The following is a 24,002-nucleotide window of genomic DNA, read 5'->3' on the forward strand; positions in this document are numbered from 1 at the left end:
CATGTTGCAGCATGCTGAGAAATACACTGGAAGCAGCACCTTAAAAAAAAGCATGCTGAAATACATAAAGCAGTAACTGACCTTTTAATAGCACAGGTATACTTTTCATATTTAGTATATGTGTAAGTTCTTTAAATATACAGGTATGGATAAGCAACAAGAACAATATTTGTCTTTTCATAGAAAAATTCCCTCTACAATCAATTAATATAGTTATTTTTGTCTTTAGAGAGTAGGGATGTGTAATAATATCGATTTTGCGATATATATCGATATTTTCTTTCCTTGAAAAAAATTGATATTCATCCGCAAGTATCGTAACATCCAACTGTCATCTTGCTCACTTACTGCTTGCTTCGCCGGGAGAGCAAGTCGTTCATCAGGCTTAGAGTGATTCCTTCAGATGTTAAGTGTCAAGGTTAAAAAGGTATCAAACTGTTCAGAGCAGGGTACTTGGTGCACTTTATTTACTTTACAAATGAATGTTAGCTACGGTTTTTACTATTTCAATTAAAAGAAACATGTTTTCTCACCACTTCCTTGATTCATTTTGTCCAGCTGTCAACTTTTAAGTCTGTGTCCATGTCCAACCAGAGCCAGGTATTGTGTAGTTGGTGCTTTTAATCAGTTTTCAGTTAAATTAATTCAATCCAACTCTATAACAGTCACAAAATGTCACCAAAATCACTCTGTCCCTCTAAAATCTTTGAGAAAATCGCAAAAGTGTATTGAATTATATCGTTTGCTGAATATTGCAATATATATCGTATCGTGAGCAGAATATCGTGTATCGTATCGTGAGATTATTGTATCACTACAGCCCTATTAGAGAGTGAATGAAACATCCCACAAGAATATTTTTTCCTAAGTGCTCGTTGAAATAAAGATTTTGCGAAACAATATATAGTTGTGGTTAGAACTGTGTAATGTTTCTGCTTAATTGCAGACCAACAAAAATCAGCAGAGAAACAAAAACCAATGGTATAAGGTTCTGGGAGACAAATACATATATTTACATATTTAGGCAACGCAGCTCCCCATTCCATATAAAAACAACTGTTGTGCACATTGCATTCCTGAAAAAAATGCACTTTGTATCATGAATCTTATATTAGAAATGGATAACAGGCAGGTTAATGGATGCTGTTTACCTGACAAGTACTTAGCACAACAACACAGTGTGGGAAGAAGGAGAGCGTGCAGCTACGAGTTGTGTTGTGTATTCATTTGTGCAAGGCTCTAACAGGAATGAGCTGCTTTTTATGCGGACGATGTGCTGAAAAGTACTAAATATTGTACTTTGAGTAAATCACCTTCATGGAAACGGCAATCCCCGGCTCTCGTTGGAATATGATGAATGTGCAATGCAGCCAAAATGGTTCAAAAACATGCAAACATCCTGAGTTTGAGTTTGATTTCAGCAGCACTGTTTAAAACTGCAGTGATAAAGAGATATGTGCGTGCTCGTGCGCGTTCGTGTGTACAGTATGTACCTATTAAGTTGTGCACAGTTGTGAAAGCTGCTAGATCTAGATTTGAAGTGTTATGCGTATTGCCGGCTCTAAACTTGGACTCAGTGGGGTAAAATGAAGCCGTGTTTGTGGATAAGCTGTGCACAGATCTGCAAAAAAGAGAAAAAAAAAGAAAGGTGTTTCTTCATTGAGCAAGCAGTTAGTTACGCCAATGAGTGCATTTTTCCTTGAAAAGTCAACGGTAAACTATGTTTTCAAGTCTCATCTGGTAAAATGCGCAGCCTTTTGTCCACAGTTGGGGAAATAAAAATAAAAAAACATGAGAGAGCAGCAGATGGTGTTGGTGTCCACACTAAGACATCTGCTGGCTATATAAAGAACACAGACTAGCCATCATCCCATCATCCCTGTCCTTATTTGCCTCAGCTCAAGATGCAAAGTGGTGTGAAAAAGGTCTCGCTTCCTGCAGGTCAATCAACCAGGTTCCCTCCTAAAACCAATTTCACGTCACTAACTGACCATATATTATGAATACATCAGCCGGCCTGTTCACTTCCAAGATCCAAGAAGCATTTCATTGAAAAGAGTGTGATATTTTACAAGTAATATTCATGTCAGATAAAAGGGAGAGTGAAAACTTGCTCATAGTTTATCGTCGTAACATGATTAAGCCAGGATCGTATTTGTTTTTTTGTGTGTGTCTGCAATTGTTGTGAATAATGACAGATTCAAGTAATATCAGCTTCTATTTATGCAGTTTTCAAATTACATCACAGACAAATTTAAACAAGTTTATACTAGTTTCTTTTTTTACTGAGTCAGTTTGGTTGTTTCGGGTCAGTGTGGTTGTATTTCAATTTGTGTAATTCTTTTGGCTTCTGAAAATGCTGAGACGCTGTAAGAACAGCGAGACAAATCTGCAGATGACAGTTTTATTGACAGCCATATCTTAAGGGACGGTACATGAAGGTCTAGCCTGTCAGAGATTTGAGTGAGAAAAGCGAATGAAAGGTGACTTGGGTAGTTTGTGTGCTTTGTGCTGAAGATTGCTTTAGTGGAAGAAATAGTCTTTTCCATAGAGATGTGCATCTTTCCAGAAAAGTGAACTAAAGCTCTTAAGTTTTGTATCTTATATTAGATAATGACTGTTGTAGCAATACTGGATATGTACTAATACCAGTGAAAACCAAGCAAATAAAACACAATTTCATATTCAGGAAAAGTTTTAGCCTGAAAGGAAGAGGGAAGTGGAGTTCTCCTACTACAGTATGAAACTCATCTTTAAAAATCTTTTAGTAAAAATCCAGATTAATAATCCCAGAGGCTAAGGTTAATAGCTAATCTGTTGGGGCTCCAAGACCAAATCAGACTTCTGCACAATAAAACAACTCAGTTCCCAAATAAATTACTACTGTTTACACAAAACACCAATTCATGAACCATAAATAGTTTTCATGTCTTTTGTGGTTGTACTTCTGCAAAAGTTGTTGGTTATGTACACAGAAAATTAAGGTAGTAGATGATTCACGTATAACAATGGGTTCTGAGTATATTTCATATCAGGTCAGACTAACTACCTGATACAATAGTGAACTGGCATATAAACTAAAAGTAATTGTATCCTTACCTTGCTTTTCTATGAGTGTTCAGTTCTCAGTTTGTGTTTCCGTAGGAAGATGATTGGCTGCCCACAGCCTCCAACATTCATTTCCTGTGCAAATCAAATCCTTTTTCTCTTGAACTAATTGTCCATTGTAAATGTGAAAATGGCTTCAAAGAATCGTTCAGCTAAACTGCTTCAACGACTTTCAGACTGGTGTGTTGTGAGACGGTATAAATTAGTGTTGGCACTTCGTGGAATAGATGCTACATTCAATCTGAATGCGAATTAGTACAAAATGAAAATGCAAAGTTATCTACTCTATCTGCAGATGTGATATTAACTCCATCTAACCATTTCGCAGACACTCATTTTAAAACTATCAATTTAAGCAAAACTGTTCCCCAGTCAGAATTTGCCTTTTTAAAATTGCCACCAGCATGCAAAGAGAATACTTCAGCCAACCACATTTGCTTGTCACCCATCTGTTGCATCAGTTCAATGCATAACATTTGCTTTCATCAGTACTTTTTACATCCACGGAGTCATTTCAGCATGTGATGCATAGGTGGAACGTAAAAATCAGCTTCCACTCAGCCTTGCTGTGGTGTCGCTCTGCACCATGAGCACTAAAAGGTTAAAATCATTGCCTTGTGTGTCGGATTAATGGAGGGTTTGGCTTTTTATACAGATATCAGTGACATCCCGCTACCCTCTGCAGAATGTTCGCTAGATAGAGGCCGAGTCGATTACGAGCATTATCCATTTAATCTATATGTGAGAGAAAGTGGCTGCCTATGGTTACATTAAATTTAAAATGCTGTCATTCTCTAGTTCGCTGCACGCCAATTGTTCGCTCTTTAAAAGGCTCACACAGAGTGAGCTAGTGTCTTACTTTCCGGCAAAATCTTTTAACAGTCTCAGACTTTTCTCACAGAGCTCGGCAAAATCAGGGGGGGTCATTTGAGCTCTGAAATTGATTTTCAAACCTGAAAACTAAAGAGTTTTATGCCTTTTAGAGAACTGTTTTAGTTAAAACAAATGATAGAAATGTTTCAAAATACGTCAAAGAGGAGATGCTCTGTAAATCTGAAGTTTCATGCATCTTGCAAAAACAAAACAAACAAAAAAAAAACACCAAGGAGATTTAAAGTTGCTGCTTAATGAACAAAAATTTTCTACAAAGTATAAAATACTGCACATAATCTCAGATTTGAGATGTTCCACTGGCTTCTGAATGAAAGTCATCATCATGAACCTATATGCTTGTACATATATTCTGATTATCTTTAATTTTTTTCATTTCAATCAAGCGATTTGAAATGACAATTTATATTAATCAGCATCTCTATTTCATAACACAATGCTCCCTTCCTACCAATGTATCTCACCTATCTCACAGTTTTCATGAAGATGAAATGATTAAGACTTTTCACTTTGTCCATCAGTAGTCATAACGTAGCTTCTGACTGGTTTGTATCAAATACGTGGCCACTTAATGTAGCTGGAAGTCGGTTCATAATTAACCACACTACACAGGTCTACCTAAGAAGTACCGTAGCTTTTCTGTAGTATGATTCACTTTATTGTTCTGTTTGCATAATGTATAAGCAGAAACAGTCAGTCACTGTCTGTCTGCGGTTATTAGCAGGAGACGAGGGTGATTGCTAGGGCTGCAGCGACGTTTTATTACAGCAACTTCATCCACTTTATACACCAAAAATAAAGAGGTGGAAAGACAGAAAAATAACACATCTAAGACAAAAATGCCATTTATTTCTTTCTGTAGACAAGCTAACATTAGAAATGAAATATTAAAATAACATGTAGGGTGATTTTTTTTTTCTTTTCTTTTTGCTGTTCCAGCCATTAGGCCGATAATTACTGCAGTGAGTGTGTCTTTGGTTTTGCTGAGTGTGATATTATCGACTGATAGTAGCAACCGTGATAAATGTTCCTTTTGACCCAAGGCAGAAGCATAGATCATCTGTATGAGTTTGTTTGCAGCTACTGCCTTGAGAAATTCTTTATATGCAGTGTTGGACTTGTTAGAGTCGTGTATTCAGCTTTGGTACAGGACGTCTTGAAGAGTTTGTTCCACAGTAAATAAAAAAAAAAAAAACTGAAGTATTGAACTGAAGTACAATCTCCCTGCAGGGAGCTTGGTTTTAACACAGATGTCTGTACTTTAATCTTGCACCACAGCTGAAAATGATTCTAATAAGAAAACTTTTTTTTTTCCCCTTGAAAAATCAAAAAACGCCTCCATAACATACAATAGGTCTCATAGGAAATTTAATAATGACACCATCATATTACCATAAGCATCGATTAGACATTAAGAAATAAAATATCCTCCATAGTGCCAATTTGAAGTATCAAATGCCAGATTTAATCCTCACCTGAAAAGGTGTTCAGAGTATTAAAATGTAAATAGAGTGAAAACTGTGTCTAAAATGTTGTGATTTTTTATTTATTTTTTTATAACAGTCAGCCCTAGAAGGGATGATTATATGTAGAGAATATAAACAGTCTTTCTTACGGGTTAAAAGGAGCTCTGTTGGATTTAGATGGGTTTAGTTGTTTCCTCTTCTCCAGGAAATAAACAAAACAATTCAGGCTCCTTCACATGTGCAAAACTGACTAGCACTTCCAGTATAATGTGAATTCCCTTCTCATGTCCACTGAAAGAGGTACTTAAATCCCACTATGTGTTTGTATTTCACTTTTTAAATTAGCTGCAGTTTTAATTAGCGTAACAGCACAGTTGTCGCTTCGAATAAAAGTGGCATCTTTACAGCAAACTTGGAATTGATTTTGCGCAGTCACTTTTACAGTCACACATAAATTGTTGTACGCTGACGAAGTGAAGTCATGGAAGTTCAAAAGTAGGAGCAGTGAGTAAGTGTACTCAAGCAAGATTTGTGTTATTTCAAAAATAATGGTACTCAAGTTGAAGTAAACATAAAGACATTACTCAAGTCAATGTATGTATTCACATCCCACCTGCTTGCTTCCTCTACAAACCCAACATTTGCTTTTGCATTTTAAAACATTCAAATAGCGCAACATGAATGCTAAGCATGTACCGGTTCCTGCTGATGCCTCATTACCCGATCCCAAATTGCACACCTGTCAAAGAGAGGCCACAAGGTAGTGAAAAGAAGAAAAAAAAACATCTTTTTTTCATTAATCATCGTGGGTAGCAGAGCTCCAGTGACTGTTGTGCATGTTTGGGAAGACAGCAGCACTACGTCGCAGACGGAGATGCTATTATCGTGAGCCCACGCACTCTGTGACTGAGAGAAACACCTGAGGACGGTGGACATTTTATCAGGTTTGTGCTGGTACGCTTGCAGTGCATGATACATATACATGTCACGTTTTTAATATAAAACCTGATGTGTGTATCATGTTGTAACATGATGATGTGACTTGGCCTTAAAGTGTGGATCTCAGCGGTGATTGCTCCTCTCCTGTGTCGTTGGGATGCGGTGGGTGTGGATTGATGCTGTTTTTCCCGGTGTGGCGTCGCTGTAGCTGCTGGGATGGATGCACCAATGAACGTTTTTATTCCGAGTGACCGCGGACCATCTATTGCACAAATAAAGTAATAGAATAAGGAAGAGACTATTAAGAATAGACACTAATAGCTGCTGTTTCTGTAAATAGCTTATTAATAGATGTTGGCATAGCGAGTGCCAGACTCCACAGGGAAAAGTCGAATAATATGCATAATTTGTGTCATTTCGCGTGATTCATCCCATGTCTTATGCCCGCAAATATGCTGAAAATGTGACTTTGCATCTGAATTTTTCTCATTAACTTTGCTTATGCATTCATCCAATTAATTGAATCGCCTTTGGCTGTAGAGATTTCTTTCTGCTTCCAGCCTCCCCCGCCCCTGCACACTTTATCTTTGTACTGCTGTACAGTATAACAATTAATAAGTGTATAATCTCAACCATTGGGCTCCTGCATAATAAGAAGGTTGAAAAGGCAACGCTGGTTTAAATAGCTTCTCATTGCTTTTCTATTATGTTAATGTTAATGTATGGGATTTTATGTGACGGACCAAAACAAAGTAATGTTTAGCTGGGTAATGAAAGAAAAGTGATGGAGGCCATGGGGCCGGGGTTTCCCCCAGAAAACTTGCAAAGCCCGGTGCTCAGGGCGCTGCAGCAGTCATCCAGCCTCCTGCCAATATTTTTGAGTTAAAAAATGTTTAAACCTGACAGGAAACTTGAAAATATCATTATATAGTTATGCACTTTTGGAAGACTGTAAGATTAATACCTAAGCACCAACTATAATTCTTAAAAAAAAAGAAAAAAAAAAGGCAATCATAAAAAGTAACCTGAATAAAAATTAATAATGTTATGCCTGGTGGGGGCACAAGTAAAGCCTGGTGGCCCGCCAGGCTTATAATACACTGAGGGAAACCCTGGAGGAGTTTCAACATAATTTATTGATTAAAATCAAAATTGTGGCATTCATGTTTTCAGATCATTTCACTTTGATGAAATGATCTAAATGAAATCCAGTGGAATCAATTAACTGTGTAATTTATGGTCAGTATAAATCTATTGTTTCTCTAAAGGCCTCAAAGTTGTTGTTTTTTAAGAACATTGGTGAACAAACAGCATCACAACAACCAAGGAACTCAGCAGGCAGAGCAGTGATCTTGTGGGAATTGTGGACAATTTTCTTCATCAGAAAATTGAAACGTAAGGAAGAACTGCAGACCTTACCGAGACATGACCTGAACTGACTGACTGGACAAGTCAAAAACAGTTATCAGAGAAGTTGCCCAAGCAGCCATTTTAACTCTGGAGGAGCTGCAGATAGCAACAGCTCAGGTGTGAGAATCTTCTGACAAGACATGTATTGAACTTCACAAATATGGTGTCTAGTGAACAGAACTGTTAAGAGAAAGCCATTTTAGTTTTCCACAAGCAACAAAGAGAACAGAGTTAACATGGACAACAATGCTCTGGTCAGATTAGACCAAAATTAAAGTTTTTGACCTGCATGTCGAACACAATGTCTGGCAGCAAACCAATACCACCCCCACCACAAAATACGGTGCTTTGAGGAAGATTTTCTTCCAGCAAGGACAGGAGAGTAGACTTTATCGGAAGATGGGAAGAGCTAAACTTTAAAAAGAAAATCTGAGACTGCAAAAGAGTTGTAACTAATTACAATGAAAGGTGTTCCTATAAAATATTGATGCAGGGCGACTAAATACTAATGCTTGCCACACTTTGCTTATTCTTGCAATTTTTGTTGATCAGCCACATAAAATCCCCAAGAATGTATGCGGTTGACTCAGCAAAGTGAAACTGAACACAAGGACGATACAGCAGATTGACTCTCTTAACGGTGAACTTAGGTTATTGTAGACTTGCTGAATACAAATGGCCACAGTATTTCACTTTGAAAGTAAAGCTCTCATAAGCTGAATCGACAGTTGGCATAAAGTACAGACATTTTGCTTGTTTATATCTGGCCACATTTTGAAAACTTTGTGGTTATTGGTGCAAATCTTTCCTGATATTCAAATTAATCAAACCCTTCAGCGGGTTATGCTAAGTGATGAATCTATCAATTATGTGTTTGCAACTTGTTGGCAACATTTCATATTTTTACCACACCGTTTGGAATAAATGTCTGAATTCATACTCATTAGGACACTCTGGTAGAGGTGGCCGATTGGCAAGCAGCACACAGATGCTCATTAAAAGTTATACGGGAAAAGTGTAAACAGCTCCTCTTTGCTGTAAACCCAGAGGAGGTTCATGACCCGAAACACTACAGTATGTTTGTAGAGACTGATTTGAAATTATGTGTCACATTTATTTGAGTGAAAATTAAAGATAATTGCTTTGTTCCCAGAAGATAATTGGTTAAAAAAAATTGCTCGTGAGCTGTCTGAAAAGTTTGGATTATAGTCATCTCGTACAATGAGCCAAATCTGGTTCTTCACTTACTTTACTAACTTCCTCTGCTAGTTGAACTTCTCTTCCTCGGCAAACATTTGCTAATGATATTCTTGAAGGCTGTTTGTCTTATTCTCCAAACAGCCACGGGGCTGTGCCTATAATGTTAGCAAAAAAAATCTGAACACACATTATCCAAGCTGGTCTGGCTCTGCAGCGATTGCACCGTGGCATCTGCTTTAGGCCATTATTGCAGAGTGACATTATGCACAATGTGAGCTGCATTATGCTCATCCGACCTTCTTGGCCTCCGCATTTTCCTTTTAAAAAAGAATTAAGATATATCGATCGCCACAACAGGAGTCTGTTTTCACAGCTTTTAGCATATTTGTGAGCGCAGCTTGACAGCAGAGTCAGATATTGTCTGCGGGCGAAGGACAATGTGAGGGCTTTCGCTGGCTCAATCATGTTTGTCGTCAAATATTGCTTGGTTTTGTTTTGCATTTGTGTTTGAAGCTTAATCCAAAATGTGCCCCTACCATGAGAGAGCAGGGCCAGGGTACGGTTTTTCAGCCACCCACCATCTAATCCTCCATCATCAGTCACGCAGCACGGCCGTGGGTATGCGCTGCTAAATTATTTGAAACAAGTTTTACAGCTGGAAGCAAATGTGTTCTCAATATTATCCTTCTTTTGCAACTTTTTAACATTTAATGCAATGGAAATATTACAGCTATGTGCTGCCACTAATACGAAGAGATTCAACTGAAAGAACATTAATTTGTCTGCGATGTGTTTCTCTCTTCATCTATATAATGATAATTCAAATTCAGGGCTTTCACAAGCTTTTTTTCAGTCCCTTTTTGATCATTTCATTATTATTTCCAATTTCTGACCTTTTCCAGCTGCAAGAGCTGCTGTTCAAAAAGGTATCTGCTCAAAAAGATCAATATGTCCAATTTCGTGACTATATTTATAGTCACTATATATTGTCTGAAGTCTTAAACACCTCCGAATGAACTCCCCACTCAAACGTTTAGCATCCATCCATGCAAAGGTTGTTTTTCTTTTTTGTTTTTTTTTTGCAGACATGATCATAAACGTCTTTAATGGTGACTTTAACTCAGCCATTCTCTCCTCTCATTTTGTGGTCTGGAGTGCGAGTTTAGTTGGAAAGCCTTTGGATTTTGGGTGGGCCTTGTGATGCCATTTTTATCAGCGCACCTGCTTGGGAGCAAAGCAGGCAGACTGGTCCGTCTTTGACCTAAGTGCATAAAAACTCTTGTTTCCACTCTGAATAAAAGTGGTAGATTTTCAGCTTCTTCTGAACACCATCTGCCAGCTGAAGCTGCCAGGCGGTTGGCAGATCCCAGTTTTGGCTAAATGACGATCTCTGTAGCTTTTCTTAAAAGATAGTAACATGACCCAAATTGAACATCACAAGACCTTCAAGCATCACGAACAAATGTGGAAACAGTAGAGTGATTCAGCATTAAGCAAACTGATTGGCTGAATGGGAAAAAAAGAAACCTTTAATGACCTAAAGTTTGATAGTTTTGCAATCTTCTTCTATTGGCACAGAGATTGACTAGTCGATTGTGATCAACTGCATAAGGAAAATTATTTTAAATACCAAAGGGACATGGCTATCCCTCCTACACCGACCAACTTGACAAAGACAGCATTATTCAATGAGGCAGCCAGGAGGCACATAGTGATTCTGGAGGAGCTGCAGAGATCCACAGCTCAGGTGGGGGGATCTGTTAACAGGAGAGATGGGACAGACAAATAGATCTAGAGTAAAATATGGTTGTAGAAGCGTTAGGTATGATTTTCTTTAGCAGCTACAGGAAAATTATTCAGAGATGATGACATAAATCCAATGAAGGATCTGTCTATAATTACTAACATTATTCAGTCTGACTGAGTTTGACACGCTCTGAAAGACCTGCAGCTGTAATTGCAATGAAATATGACAGCATCCAAATCACACCAGACTCCCCACCCCCACCCCCACTTTTTATTGTAAAAAAGTTTGGAAACCAAGTATGATATTCCTTCTACTTCTTAATTGTGTGCTGGTTTGGGTTAGTCTGTCACATAACATCAAAATTGTCTTGCAATGTGGAAGAATATGAATAAAAGTTACTAAGCATTGTATTATTAGAGAGAAGTGGAACACAATCATGATGCAAGACATTTTTACGTCATACCTTCAAGTTTGCACCCTAACAAAAAGTTAAAAAAACCATAAATAAATAAATAAATAAATAAATAAATAAATAAATAAATAAATAAAAAAAAGTCAAACTTACTTGGCCAAACCACATTTCTACAATAAAAAGATCAATAAGGCATAGATTTTATTACTGTGACTGTATGTGCTGCTTGCTTTTATCCACCTTCCCCAACCTTTTCTCTTACTTATCTAACCTATCTGATTAAACTATCAAATGTTATTTTGGACTACTTTGCCTCAATAGCCTTGGTTTATTTATTTTTTGTCGTTTATTTTCAATCTTCCGTCCTCCTGCTGCATCATCCCTCAAACAGGATCACGGGAAGAATGCAGCTTAAAGACTCTTATAGAAACGGTGACCTCAATCTGCATTTTCCTTTCAATACTACAACCACCGAAAATAAATCTCTGGTTTTTGTTTCGCCTTTGTTGATATGCGAGTACATTAGAAGATGCCACAGTCACAATATATGGATCTGTAGATGGTGACACACACTGATAATTTTTTGTTCTGGATAAGGACTCAGAATCTGCAACCTCCCAAAGAGAATAATAATCTTTTTTTTTTTTTTTCTTTTGCTGAAAGCACTGCAGTTCCATGTGAGGAATATTGTGTGGAGCGTGAAATAGTTTCATAAAGCTTTAGGGTTGGAGGTGTGTTTGATTTATAAGTTTTTCACATCTGAAATGGAGGATACTTTCAAGCGTATCCCTTTTTTTGATACCATCTGTTGTTTAGAAGCCAAAATGTGGGCTTCTGCATATATCAGAACTAATGGAAACCTAATGGGCCATCACGAAAAAGCCATGAATATGAGCTGTGACATTTGGTGGAAGCAAACAATCCCGCATACAGTGACATGTTTTGTTTCTCATTACACAAATGACTTTTCTTTTCAAAGGATGGAGATTCTTCCTTCACTCAGTCAGATTGAAAATTACCTCCACCTATTCACACTTTATTGTAATGAGAGAGGCTGCCATCTGCCATCTGTCACTTTTTACAGTGAAATCTCTTTTTTTTTCTCTGTAGACCTAACAAGATATCAGCCATAAATATCCAAACTGCATGTATCTGTTGATGTGGTGTGCAACAATGTAGCAAAAAAAAAAAATGAAAGCGAGCAAATTTGAGAAATGGGCCTGCATATCATTATGTGTTGCTTATTGTTCAGCAGTGAGGCGTGTGTGTCTGCTTTTTCCTACTTAGTCACTTCAGTTAATAAAGTGTCTTGAATATTTTCACAATTTTTTAACATTACAACTACAATCTTCAATATAGTGCATAGAGAATTTAGAGAGCTCATATAATTTGGGGTGTGAGGAGTGTGTAGATGAGCTTGATTGACAACGCTAAAACCCTCCTCGCACTGATTGGTTCTACTGTCGTTTGCAGAAATACACCAGAGGGAGGAGGCTGATTGAAGGTGAAACAAAGATTTGGAATGGGAAAGTGGATTACAGTGGAAAGTTGAGTCATGTTGCACAAAAAAAAAATCCATGAAGCAGTAAATTCATGAATACTGAACCCTAAATAGGCTGCGTCCACTGTAGCACCATGAATATAAAAAATGTTCATTACAAATTATCATAGTGGTTATAAACTCAGAAACCTAGTAATGTATTTTTCGGACTATAAGCCGCTACTTTTTCCCCACACTTTGAACCATGGGGTTTACAGCCCGTTGCGGCTTTTCTGTGGATTTTTCTTCAACCACCAGGGGGCTCTTTAGCAGGAAGTGAATTGCTGGTAGTCAATATTGGAAATCAAAGAAAAAAACACTAATTTTCATTTAGAACAAGCACATGCTAGCAGCAGACACGACGAAGAAATGTTTTCAAACTCATACTACCTCATCATGAAAAAAACACGAGGAAGTTCATATGATGCAGCTTTTAAGTTGAAGGTTATCGATCTGGCAGTACAGGAGGGAAATAGAGCCGCTGCACGTAAACTCGGCGTGAAGGAATTCCATGGTTTGGCTTTGGAGACGGAGAGCTGAGTCCTTAATAAATTTAGCAGATTTATTAGGTCGCAACTCTCTGCTGCCCTCTGCTGAGTCCTTATGGAAAACCGAGAACGGCAGAGACACCAGCGGCTTATAGCCCGGTGCAGCTTATATGTGCACGTTTCGAGTGTTTTTTCAAAAAAATGTGTAGCTGCGGCTTACAGTATGGTGCACTCTATAGTCCGGAAAATACGGTATGTATCTTCCAGAAGGAGCAAGTATTTCAGGATGTTAAGTGTAAATAACAGGCTTCCTCATAAATAACTATGCAACAATGTGGGTGAGTGTAAAGGTTTATATTTTTGTGTTTGCAAACTGTTTCTATGCTGTTTTGACGTTCTGTCCTTTTAAAATGCTCCAACTTGGGATGGGGGGGGTTTTACATTTTTATTACCAGGACAGAATGAATAATGCAAGATGTCTTTGTTAGCTTGACACACCTCTTTGTTTATCGCCATGCCACCGCTTGTGAGCTGTAAAATATGTCTATGGATGATGCTTGTAATGGAAGTCTGCTATGACCTTGTCCTTCATGCAGACGGACTGCTCCAGTGACAGTGAGAGTGAAGATAACTTCATAGTTGTCCCACCACGAGACCACCTTGGCCTGGCTATATTCTCCATGCTCTGCTGTTTCTGGCCTTTGGGGATAGCAGCCTTTTACTTCTCACAGGGGGTGAGTCCACACACACACACACACACACGCACGCACACACAAATACACACGCGCACGCACACACAAATACACACACGCCTTCAAAGCTGCGGTCTGTTACACATGAATGATGCAGCATCTGTTTGTCAAGGTCTAACATTTCGTGCTTTCAAACACACAGAAATACACATTTTCATAGATTCATCAGTGTGCACACACTCACATGCACGTTCCCGTTTTTTTTTTTTTTTTTTTTTTTTTGTGGGGTGTGAGTCATTACCACAAGATTAGAACCATCACTACCAGTAAAAACCTTGCAACTGACAGTCCTAATGCAAGGCCAATTTTTATTAAGCAAGCCATCAATAACTCAAGGCCAATCTGTAAGCCTGATGCTCTGTAAACACGATGAGAGCCTCCTTTAGTGGGAGTTCATAAATCACTTTTAAGGCTCTATCTCTGAACGCCAAGAAAGGAGGCTTTCAAAATCCTTAGGTGAGAAGGACCCTTTGAACTATTGCCGTTTTCAAGAGGATTAAAGATGAACCCAATTAAAGGTGTGCCGCGGCGTTTAAAAATGATGAGCTCTAGGAAACATTAAACAGGCCTGTTTCCTGTTTCGGCTGCTTTGCAGGAGGTTAGAGAACTAAATACCTGGAAAAGGTGCATGAATACATGAACCATTGTCCCAAGTTTAATTTATTTTATCCACATTTGCGTTGTATTTTTAACTCTTTAACATAGACATTATGATAGCCTTACTAGACATTCACCGTGAAAATAAATGAAATTAATTTCTTTCAATAGAGTTTTCACATTTTCACTTTGATACACAACATGCATTTAGACTTTTAAGTCATTGACAAATAAATACATTATTCCTGTTGGGTGAAAACTATATACTGTTATCAAAATAATGTTACAAACTATTTTACTTTCAGTATCTGTTTCTTCTCTCTACATGCTGCTTACGCTTTACACTCGATAAAAGCCCCACTACCATCTAACTACCCACCCTATTTTACCCAGCTGACCTGTTTATGTTACCAATAAAAATTTCTATTTTCTTTCTTAAGCTCTCCCTGATGGCAAATGCTTAGCCTCTTCAGCATCTTAAATTAAATTAGCACCTCAGCATCCTCAGCTAAAACTTTCCTACAACTAGTGTAGCCAAATTCTTCCTTTTCTGAGATACGATCTTTGGCTTCTATCTTTTTTTTTTTGAGAGCAAACAAACAAAAAAAAAACACTGCATTTACAGATTTTTACAACTAACTCTGCTAGCACTTTGTAGTTAGTTGATGTTACAATAACATCATTTTTACATGAAAGGATCTTGAATGACAGTCATTCACAGAATATCCCAGAGGTGCTAATCATTTCTGGTTGCTTTCCAGTCATGTAAACACCCCTAAACTAGAGCGGGTTTGATGTCAGGATTAGCTTAAACACTAAGTTATGTAAACAAACCTAGTGTTGTCTTTTTGCTAACACTGAAAGCTAATATTAACTGGCTGAAAAGCAGCTAGGCTATTGGCTTGGTTAGCTAGTTAAACTCTGCTAATCAAATATATTGCAGTAAACTTTAGACATCCCAACTCGCCTTCGAAAAAGCGTTACCTTAAGAATGGCGTTGATCAGTTTCTAGACCATGACGTTGTAGGAAAATGGCTACATTTCTTATTAATAGGAGTAATAAGAGTGAATGCGATGAAAGATGCAATGAAGTTGGAAAATCTTTGATCCGACCTTTGCTCACTCTAGAAGGGTCTCTGGAAGTAAACCATAACAATAGTATGGTATTTTTTTTAAAAAAGAGTAAAGTTTCGGAGTCATTTTAAAAATGGTAGCAAATTTTGAGACCAACAACTAGCCCCAGTTTCGTCAAATTATATAGCTAATAAAAGCATTTATACCACAGGCATTCAGGAAAATGGCTTCTAAATAGATAACTGCTGTGATGATCACTACGCATTTAAACTTATTTTCTTGTTACTGGTCCTACGTATAATTATATAATAAATTAAATTAGTTAATGGATATTTCACCCACATTCTTTTATCGAAATTTACTGTTGAGCTATAAAAAACCCCACATCTGCTGTATTACACGTCCACGACCTCTGGTGCATTTGAGTCTTAACCGGTAACAAAAGATGCCTGTCGGCGTCCATCTAGACTTCCTCCCACGGTTTGCAGGGAACGGCTTGAACGATGCCGTGTTGCATAAAGAAGACAAAGACCAGTCCTGTCTTGCCGCTAACCGATTCTTTCCCGTGCATCATCAGCAGGACAAAGAGATAACATATTTAAGGGATATCATTAGCACACCCACGTGCTCACAAAAGCTAATTTAAAACCAGGCACTGTACCCGTGCATTTGCTGCGGATCGACAGCCATTTTACTAAATTGCCTTAAGATGATAAAGCTTGAACATTTAACCATCTTATCTTTGGAGGCAAGGAGTTCAAGTCAGTCGGTGAATTATCTTGTCAGGAGCTAATTTGATTCTTCCTAAGCAATTATGAGAACATTGTGGCAGTGTTTAGGTACGGGGGATTTTTCTGCCAGTCTCCCTGCTTTAGAAGTTGCATCATAAGTAGAGCTGTCACGAAAGAACATAGAGGGAGTTTTAAATTACTTCATGTCACAGCTGAGTAACTCCATGCTGTATCTTCATTTCATTCTTTTTTTTTTTCCTTGAGAAGAACAGCCAATGAAAAAAGTGTATATTATTTAAACGTATTTGACTGTGTTGAATGTTTTTAACTGAATACAGACAAAATGTCAGGGGGAAAAAAAATCCCTGGACTATTTATTGCCTTTGTTCCTTTTGAAATGTGGTCTAATGTTTAAATTATGTAAAATAAACATTTTTTTTTAATGATCAAATAAACATTCCATGTCGGTCTTGCAAATAAGATGGAAAAATGTGAACATTTCTTTTTTCTTTTTTTTTTTTATATATTTTTTGTTATGGTGAAAGTCACTAAATCATCCTTCTGATCAGAATCTGTCTGAGATTATTGGCTAGTTTCTTGTAAAAATAACATTGTAGATTCAATTTTTTATGGGTATATCAACTGGAAAATAATGGAAATACATAGCCCATCAAAAAGCACTGGGATCAGAACTCAAAAAATCAAAGTAACCTTTCAGATGGTTAATGTAATATTTAGGAGACAATGGATCCTCCGAATGTTTAAGAACCACCTGTGAGCATTTCTTTCTTTCTCCAAACATCATTTGAGGAAATGATTGCCTTTTTGTCAATGAATGACGAGAAAACTGAGGAATTTCAAAGATTTCAATGATTGCACATCAGCCTCACCTTTTTAGATGACATCAACAAACAAACCTGTTATTGACTGTAAATGTCTGCATATGGTCATGCTACGATACCCAAAGGTCGTGTTTAGTCAAATAGAGAGCTTCTGGAGAGAACCTGAGTCAGGGCACCAGGATATATATATACAAGCACAAACACATACATTGTTTGTCTGTCTGTTCCCTCAAACAGCCCCCAAACAGCTAAATTGCTGTTTGCTGAAGAAAACATTTTAAATCCCTTGTAATGCTTTTATGAATTCAGGATTTGCACTAATAAGCCTCAAACGCGCACAACCGATAATGACATAAGTACCCTGGTTACCTGAAGAAATTTTGTTTTGACTTTAGATCGTAAACTATCAATGAGTCCTAATTAATCTGACACTAATTGAGTGCGAGTTGTGTGTGGTGCAGATGGATTTCATTCCCGTCTCTGACACAGCCGTGGACCGACGTGGGGAGCTGAGGGGACCGGCAGTGATTCCGCTCTTGATTATGCAAATACAACTCCGCCGAAGCTAGATTATGGCGTACAAGCCATCGTAATGAATGAAAATGAATGAGCTAATTATTGTTGAGCAGTTAAATTGTCTGCGTTAAGGGCAGTCAGGACAGTGAGCATCAGAGATGGAGACCTTCCTCTTTGCACGTTATTTGGTCAGGAAAAAACCCTGTTAACGCTCCTGAATTGACTTCTGACAGCGCAACGCAGAGTGAGCCTCCATGGAGCCAAGACTGAGATGTTATCTTTTTATTTTTTTCCCATGACACCCCATTTCGGTAATTTTGTCAAGGTTGTGCAGATAAAGCCCAGAAGCTTTCTAACCATTTTGCTCTCAAGGGCATCCTGACATTCACATCGACATGCACTATTAGTCTCTCACAGTTGTAATCTTATAAAGCCATCTGAGAGCATTTCTTCATTCAGCTATAATCTTTGCATATGCGGAGTGCACCAACATGTCTGATCTTCTGTCAACACATAAACCTTTTAGATTTCATCCATTAGATAAAAAAAAGAGGAACGTCTGCTTCCGCTCTACACTGATGGAGAGAACTATTTGCTGTTTTGGTTGTAGTCAGGATTTAGCTTTACTAGACAGCAACAAAAAGCAAAAAAAAAAAGGAAATACAAAATTTTTTGGTCTGTTAAGTCTTTTTCAGTTGCATGTCTGTTTTTCCTTAAAAATCTTGTTTTTCAGCCATAATCTGCATTGCACTGCATTATTAAGTCTCCCATGAAAATATTCCTTGACCTCGACACTGAACCAGTTGTACAGTGGACGAGCACACAGTCCACTACTAAATGTGACAAAGTGCCTGCTGAGTTCTTTATTTTTTTATGACGATTTGTGCCAGCGGCAAAGTGTTCTTGTTTTAGTGTGAAAGCATTCTAAATTGGTTTGCTGTTTACTGAAAACATGGTTGTGCATAATAGAAAAGCTCTCAGTGGAAAACAGTGAGAGCTCGTTTCACTTTTAATACACAAGTAGCTCATTTGCATATGTGCTGGGAGTGGAGGAGACTGTAATCACATTCTATTAAATGTTATTTTGTGTTCTTCTAACATTGCAAGCAGCTCATTCTGGGTTTATGCTACAGGCTTACCGCCTACAGGTTAAACTTTATATACACCAAAACCGAAACGTGACAATGAGATCCAAGAATTTCACACCTTCATTGTTATTTTTATTTACTTCGTTTAGCTCTTCGTAGTCTTCACAATAAATTGTACGGCTCACTGCTGAGACAGTAATAGGCTGGTTGTCATATCTATATCAAGACGCATATATCGGCCTCAAAGTGGAGACGCCCAGCTTCTCGGCAGAATCAGCATAAAGTAGTTGGCAGACAAACTCTCTGCCCGTCTTAAAATAAGGAAATACACCACTGCAAAAGATCGGGCTTGATTATGTCTCAGAACGTCTGACCCTGAGGCTGATCTCATCATACGCGGGCACATCACACATTGTTGTTGAAATGAAGTCTGGAATAATGAAGGTCATTCCCCCACGCTGGCATCCTGCACTCGCAGGCTCTGCTTCCACGCCGCAGCCCGACCCTCGTGTTAATACGCAGGCGCGCTGAATTACGGTTTCTTTAACGACAAACTGCACTCTGCACCCTGCCGGATCTCGTCAGCTGAGGACAAAAAATGCATAAATGTGCCAGCGGCACTGTAATTAAGCCAAACAGAATTAATGTAGCGAAAGACAGTGTTGTTGGGAAACAGAAAAACAATTTGAAACGAGAATGAAAATTCCTCGTCCAGTATTCTGACAATGAACACTTCATAACGCATTAAATAACCAAATTAATTATGGACGTTTGAGGACAGTACTTCAAAAGTTTTGTTGAAGTTGAAAGATTTAATCTGACACGGCTCTAAAAACAGGATCTACACTGGAATAACAATCACCTGCTACCTTAAGTGCTTCAAATAAAAAGTAGTAGCAAAAAACGAGAAAAATGAACGTTGCACTTCATTGCTAAAATAATTTTTTCCCTTAAAGACAATAAAACGAACACCGACTGCACTTTTATTTGATTGAAGTCACATTTGTGGCAAATCATCTTTTTCGTACCCTTACTTTTCCAATTTTTTTTAAAAATCATCCGCTTCACTTCAGATCTCAGAAAACACAAAGTTACTACTGAATTACCATCAACAGTGTTCAGAGGAAGGTTCAGCAGAGGCTCTACTTCTGAGCTCTACTTCCCTCCATCCAGAACTTTTACAGGTCTGGATGCAGGAAGACAGCAGCTGACAGCTTTGCAGACCCCACACATTCTGGACACAAACTGTTATGACTTTTATCTTCAGGTCGGGCACTATGGGGGAAATATTTTCAATAATCATGTCATTGAGTCAGTTTTGTCCCCAGGGTGGCTCTCTGATAAATTTTGCATATTTACACTATTTCAATCTTGTCTTTCTCTTCTGCATACGCATTTACAATAAAAAAAACATTTATTTTAATTTCCCTTCCTCCATATTTATATTTTAAAATGTCTCCCTTGTGAGTCAAAGCCCTTGTTGGTGTGCACAGATTTGGTAACTAAACCCGATTCTCAATCTGCTTTCCTTCATTTTCTCTTTTCCAGACCACCAAGGCGGTGAACAAAGGAGACTTCCCACTGGCCAACATCGCCTCCCGGAGGGCTTTGTTCCTCGCTGCCCTAGCCATCACTATAGGCACCGGTGTTTATGTAGGAGTGGTGGTAGCTCTCATTGCCTACCTCTCTAAACCAGGACACATATAGCAGAAGCACCCTGTTTTCCATCACCTCCTGGGAGCCTGGGAAAAAGAACAAACCCCCTCTGGGGAGACAGAGTTGCACCTGCAGACTTTGAGAAAACTTTTATGTGGATGTACAGTTTTTTTTCTGTCTTTTTTTTTTTCTGTCCACCTTTCTCTCTTTTCTGCCTTCTCCTGCAAAAGACCCTCTGGTGTCCAGGACAAGCCACAGTGACTAGAGACAGGTCAAGCTTCAGAAGAATGACGGGGGCACAGGGGAGGAAAAAGGGAAACTTTGACTTATTTGGTTGTTTTTAACTCCACGGATGTGATGACAAAGTTTCCCATGAGCTTTGTTTGCGTTCGGTTGACTTGATCCTTGTTGGCTTTGACTGGATTTTATCTTCCCAGGTTCCTAAACTGAGCTAAAAAAGGAGAAAATGGAGAGCATCGTTCAGAAATCAAGTAACTATCATCGTTAAAGACGGTTAAGAAATAATATGCTCATTTAAACCAACTCTGTATTTATTACAGCTAATGCTATGTCTCAAACTTCTTTGGGTGGACTTGTCTTGCAGGTATGCCAGCTATGAATGCACCTTGGTCTTTGACTCATCAGCTTAAATTATCGGTATTTGTACGGCACTGACTTCCTCACAAACTAGGAATAAGATTAAGTATAAATGCATCTAATGTCCAGAAAATGTTGAGATAGATCCTTTAACATTTTTTTTCTCCTTTTGTCATGTCACAACCACAAACTTCATTGTAATTTGTTATGTTATGCGTAGACCAACATAAAGATGTGTACTTTGTATCAACTGAACTGTTTTGTGCAATAATCTTTTGAATTTAGGACTGACTGCATGGTTGGGGTCATTGTACTGCTGAAGGTGGACATCTGCCCCAGTCTCAAGAGTTTCGGTGCATTTAGCTTTTCCCCAGAGTAAGATGCTACCACCAGTATTCAAGGTGGGGACGGCATGAGTGTTTTGCAACGCTAGTTTTCTGCCAACATGATTAAATATGCTCTCCGCTGGTTAGAGGACCTTCTAACACATGTGTGCTGTTATTCCACGTAGCTTTTGGCAAACTGCTAATTGGAAAATATATGACTTTTAGCTATGCTTTTCTTGTTGTCACTTTTACAAAGTGAATGGATTTGTAAAGTGGAGTCCACAATTAATAGTTGTCTTCTTAACAGAAACCAACACCTGACCTCAGTAGCTTCTCCGTCGGGCTCTTGGAGGACAGCCATGGCTTTTTAGTTGTGCAGTACTGTTTACATTTTTGGATGAGTTAAAAAAAATACCACGTCCAATTTTAAAAACTTGGGACTTTGTCTGAAAAGCTACCCCTACTTTTGTCTCTAGATGCTGCTAATTTTCTAGAGTTCACAGAGCAGTTGCAGACAGATGGCTGTAAAAGTTTTTATTTATGTCTGTCACAGGAAACGGTACCGATCGCAAAGATGCTAGACCGCTTACAGAATTTTATTTGTCATTTTCTTTTAACTTTATGCCTATGTGCTGATTTACGTTGGTCATACAAAATCCCAATGAAATACAATGATGTTTGTGTTTTGTGAAATGACAAAATGTAACACAGCTAGATGGTTACTTCTTGAAGACACTGTACAGTACAAGATGCTGATGGAGGTTTTTATTCTCTTTAAAGTGTTAAATTGACACAAGTCACAACAATACATATCGGTGCCTCAGTCCTGTATGTTTCCACAGAGAAAGTGTCCAAACACCAGATGCACACCTGATGGAAGACCAAATTGCGGTGTGTCCTGTGGTTATAACAGAGTCCTCACTAATCTCACTTTAAAGAATGTAAGAAGCACAGATTTGAGTTATTCACACGGTCTGAGATTTACTCCAAAAAGTGTCTAAGGATCAAAATAATATTTAAAACAAACCCTTACCCATGCACAGCTGACAGGAAGGTTATAAATCATGTAGATAATCTCATTTAAAAGAATGCCTTACATATTTTTCATGAATAAATGGAAAAATGCCATCTGACAGCGTTGAATTTTGCTCTAATCTGTTATTCCGTGCATGAGTCCTGCCGTGCCGGCAGTATACTGCAATGCATGATTGGTTGGACAGTATAACTTGTTTTTCTATGTCAGATAAAAGTTTAAACTGCTGTAAAACAGACCATACTTGCACAACTCTTGAATCTAAATTCCACTCTTCAGCTAGTAACAAAAAAAATAAAATAAAATAAAAAATCTGAAAACATAGTTTTAGATCCGATTCAGGCTTTATCATTTTTTCCGTCATTCCTTCAATAACTGTCACGGATACTCAAAAACGGAAAAAAAAAAAAAATTTAAATAAAAAATCTGGAAACGCAAATAAATCTTAGCTGACTTGAATTGTTATTCTCTGGCATTTCAACTGACTCTTGTGCATTGAAGCTTAGAAACCAGGCTTATTGTTTGAGCGGTGAAGTCTCAGGAAGTTGGTCGCTACGTTTTCTGCACAGGTACTGCATTCTTTGCTCCAGACAATTAGGCTGTAAAACAAGCTTTGCGGCGTATTCCCCCCAGAGAACAACCCTGAATAAACACGGCCGCATTAATTTCATTAAAAAGCTACTTTTGGTTTTGCTTGTTGCTACAAAAAACCTTTGCAAAAGGTAAAGAGTCGGTTTCTTTAAGTGAAAACCAGTTTTGAGTTGCCTTTTTATTAAAAGCCAGATACAGATTTACAGCGTAATGCAGACTGATTGTAACGGTTTATTTTTCAAAGCTTGTCTGAGTTTTGCTGATCTGAACAGACTGGCTTCTTCGGCCCTTAAAGCCACCGACCCAGTTGGACCACAGAAACTCTGGACCTACAGGTTTCAGTGAACACACCCGTCATCCTCATCAGTGAAGTCATCGCTTAAGACATTTTCGTCCGTTCTGCATACATGCATTCACTCATCGAGAGTGTCTTTCAAACCTGTTTTGTTTTCTCACCTGCTACTGTACAGTACGTCAAAACGGTATGTGAACTTTTATGCTGCTGCTGCTGCTGCTTTTATTTATTTCCCTTCCAGCGACGACCTGAGTCCACGCCAACACAACGATCCGTCTCAACGCAGTTCTTAATGCCGGGGTGATAGTCGTCTGTTTGTGTTGTGCTTGTATGTCACATTTATGTTTTTGAGTTCTTTCTTTCTATTTTTTGTGTGACTGCATCGTGTAAATAGTGTCAATAAGATGCAAACGCATCCTCAAATGTATTGAAAAATAAACCTGAACAGAAGGGTGTCTTCTTAAAAGCACAAACGTTTTTTTTATTTTTTATTATTTATTTATTTATGTAGCTTGTTTTGTTCTTTAGGAGTTGAATAAATTGAAGATGTATAATTATCTGAAACTATCTCCACAGCTTGAAAGAATTGAGTTCATAAAGCAAAAAGCAAAGCCAGACTGAGTCACAGAGTGTAGGCTGCTTTGCTAGGAAGAGTCAGAAACTTGGATCTGAACCAATCTCATTGATTCATGCAAGAAGTAAA

General features: G+C 38.2%; 1 protein-coding gene across 1 annotated transcript in view; it reads left to right on the forward strand.

Annotated features, from left to right (window-relative positions):
* The window catches only part of syndig1l (synapse differentiation inducing 1-like), a 38,258-nt gene extending 14,486 nt beyond the window's left edge, over positions 1 to 23,772 (forward strand). Inside the window, exons 3-4 of the mRNA XM_008398404.2 lie at positions 13,798 to 13,935; positions 20,350 to 23,772. Coding sequence (XP_008396626.1) covers positions 13,798 to 13,935; positions 20,350 to 20,508 — 297 coding nt within the window. The 3' untranslated portion in view covers positions 20,509 to 23,772. The remainder of the gene's footprint in view (positions 1 to 13,797; positions 13,936 to 20,349) is intronic.
* Positions 23,773 to 24,002: the final 230 nt, after the last annotated feature.

The sequence above is a fragment of the Poecilia reticulata genome, linkage group LG21 (assembly GCF_000633615.1).
Source record: "Poecilia reticulata strain Guanapo linkage group LG21, Guppy_female_1.0+MT, whole genome shotgun sequence".
In the NCBI taxonomy this organism is placed as follows: Eukaryota; Metazoa; Chordata; class Actinopteri; order Cyprinodontiformes; family Poeciliidae; genus Poecilia; species Poecilia reticulata.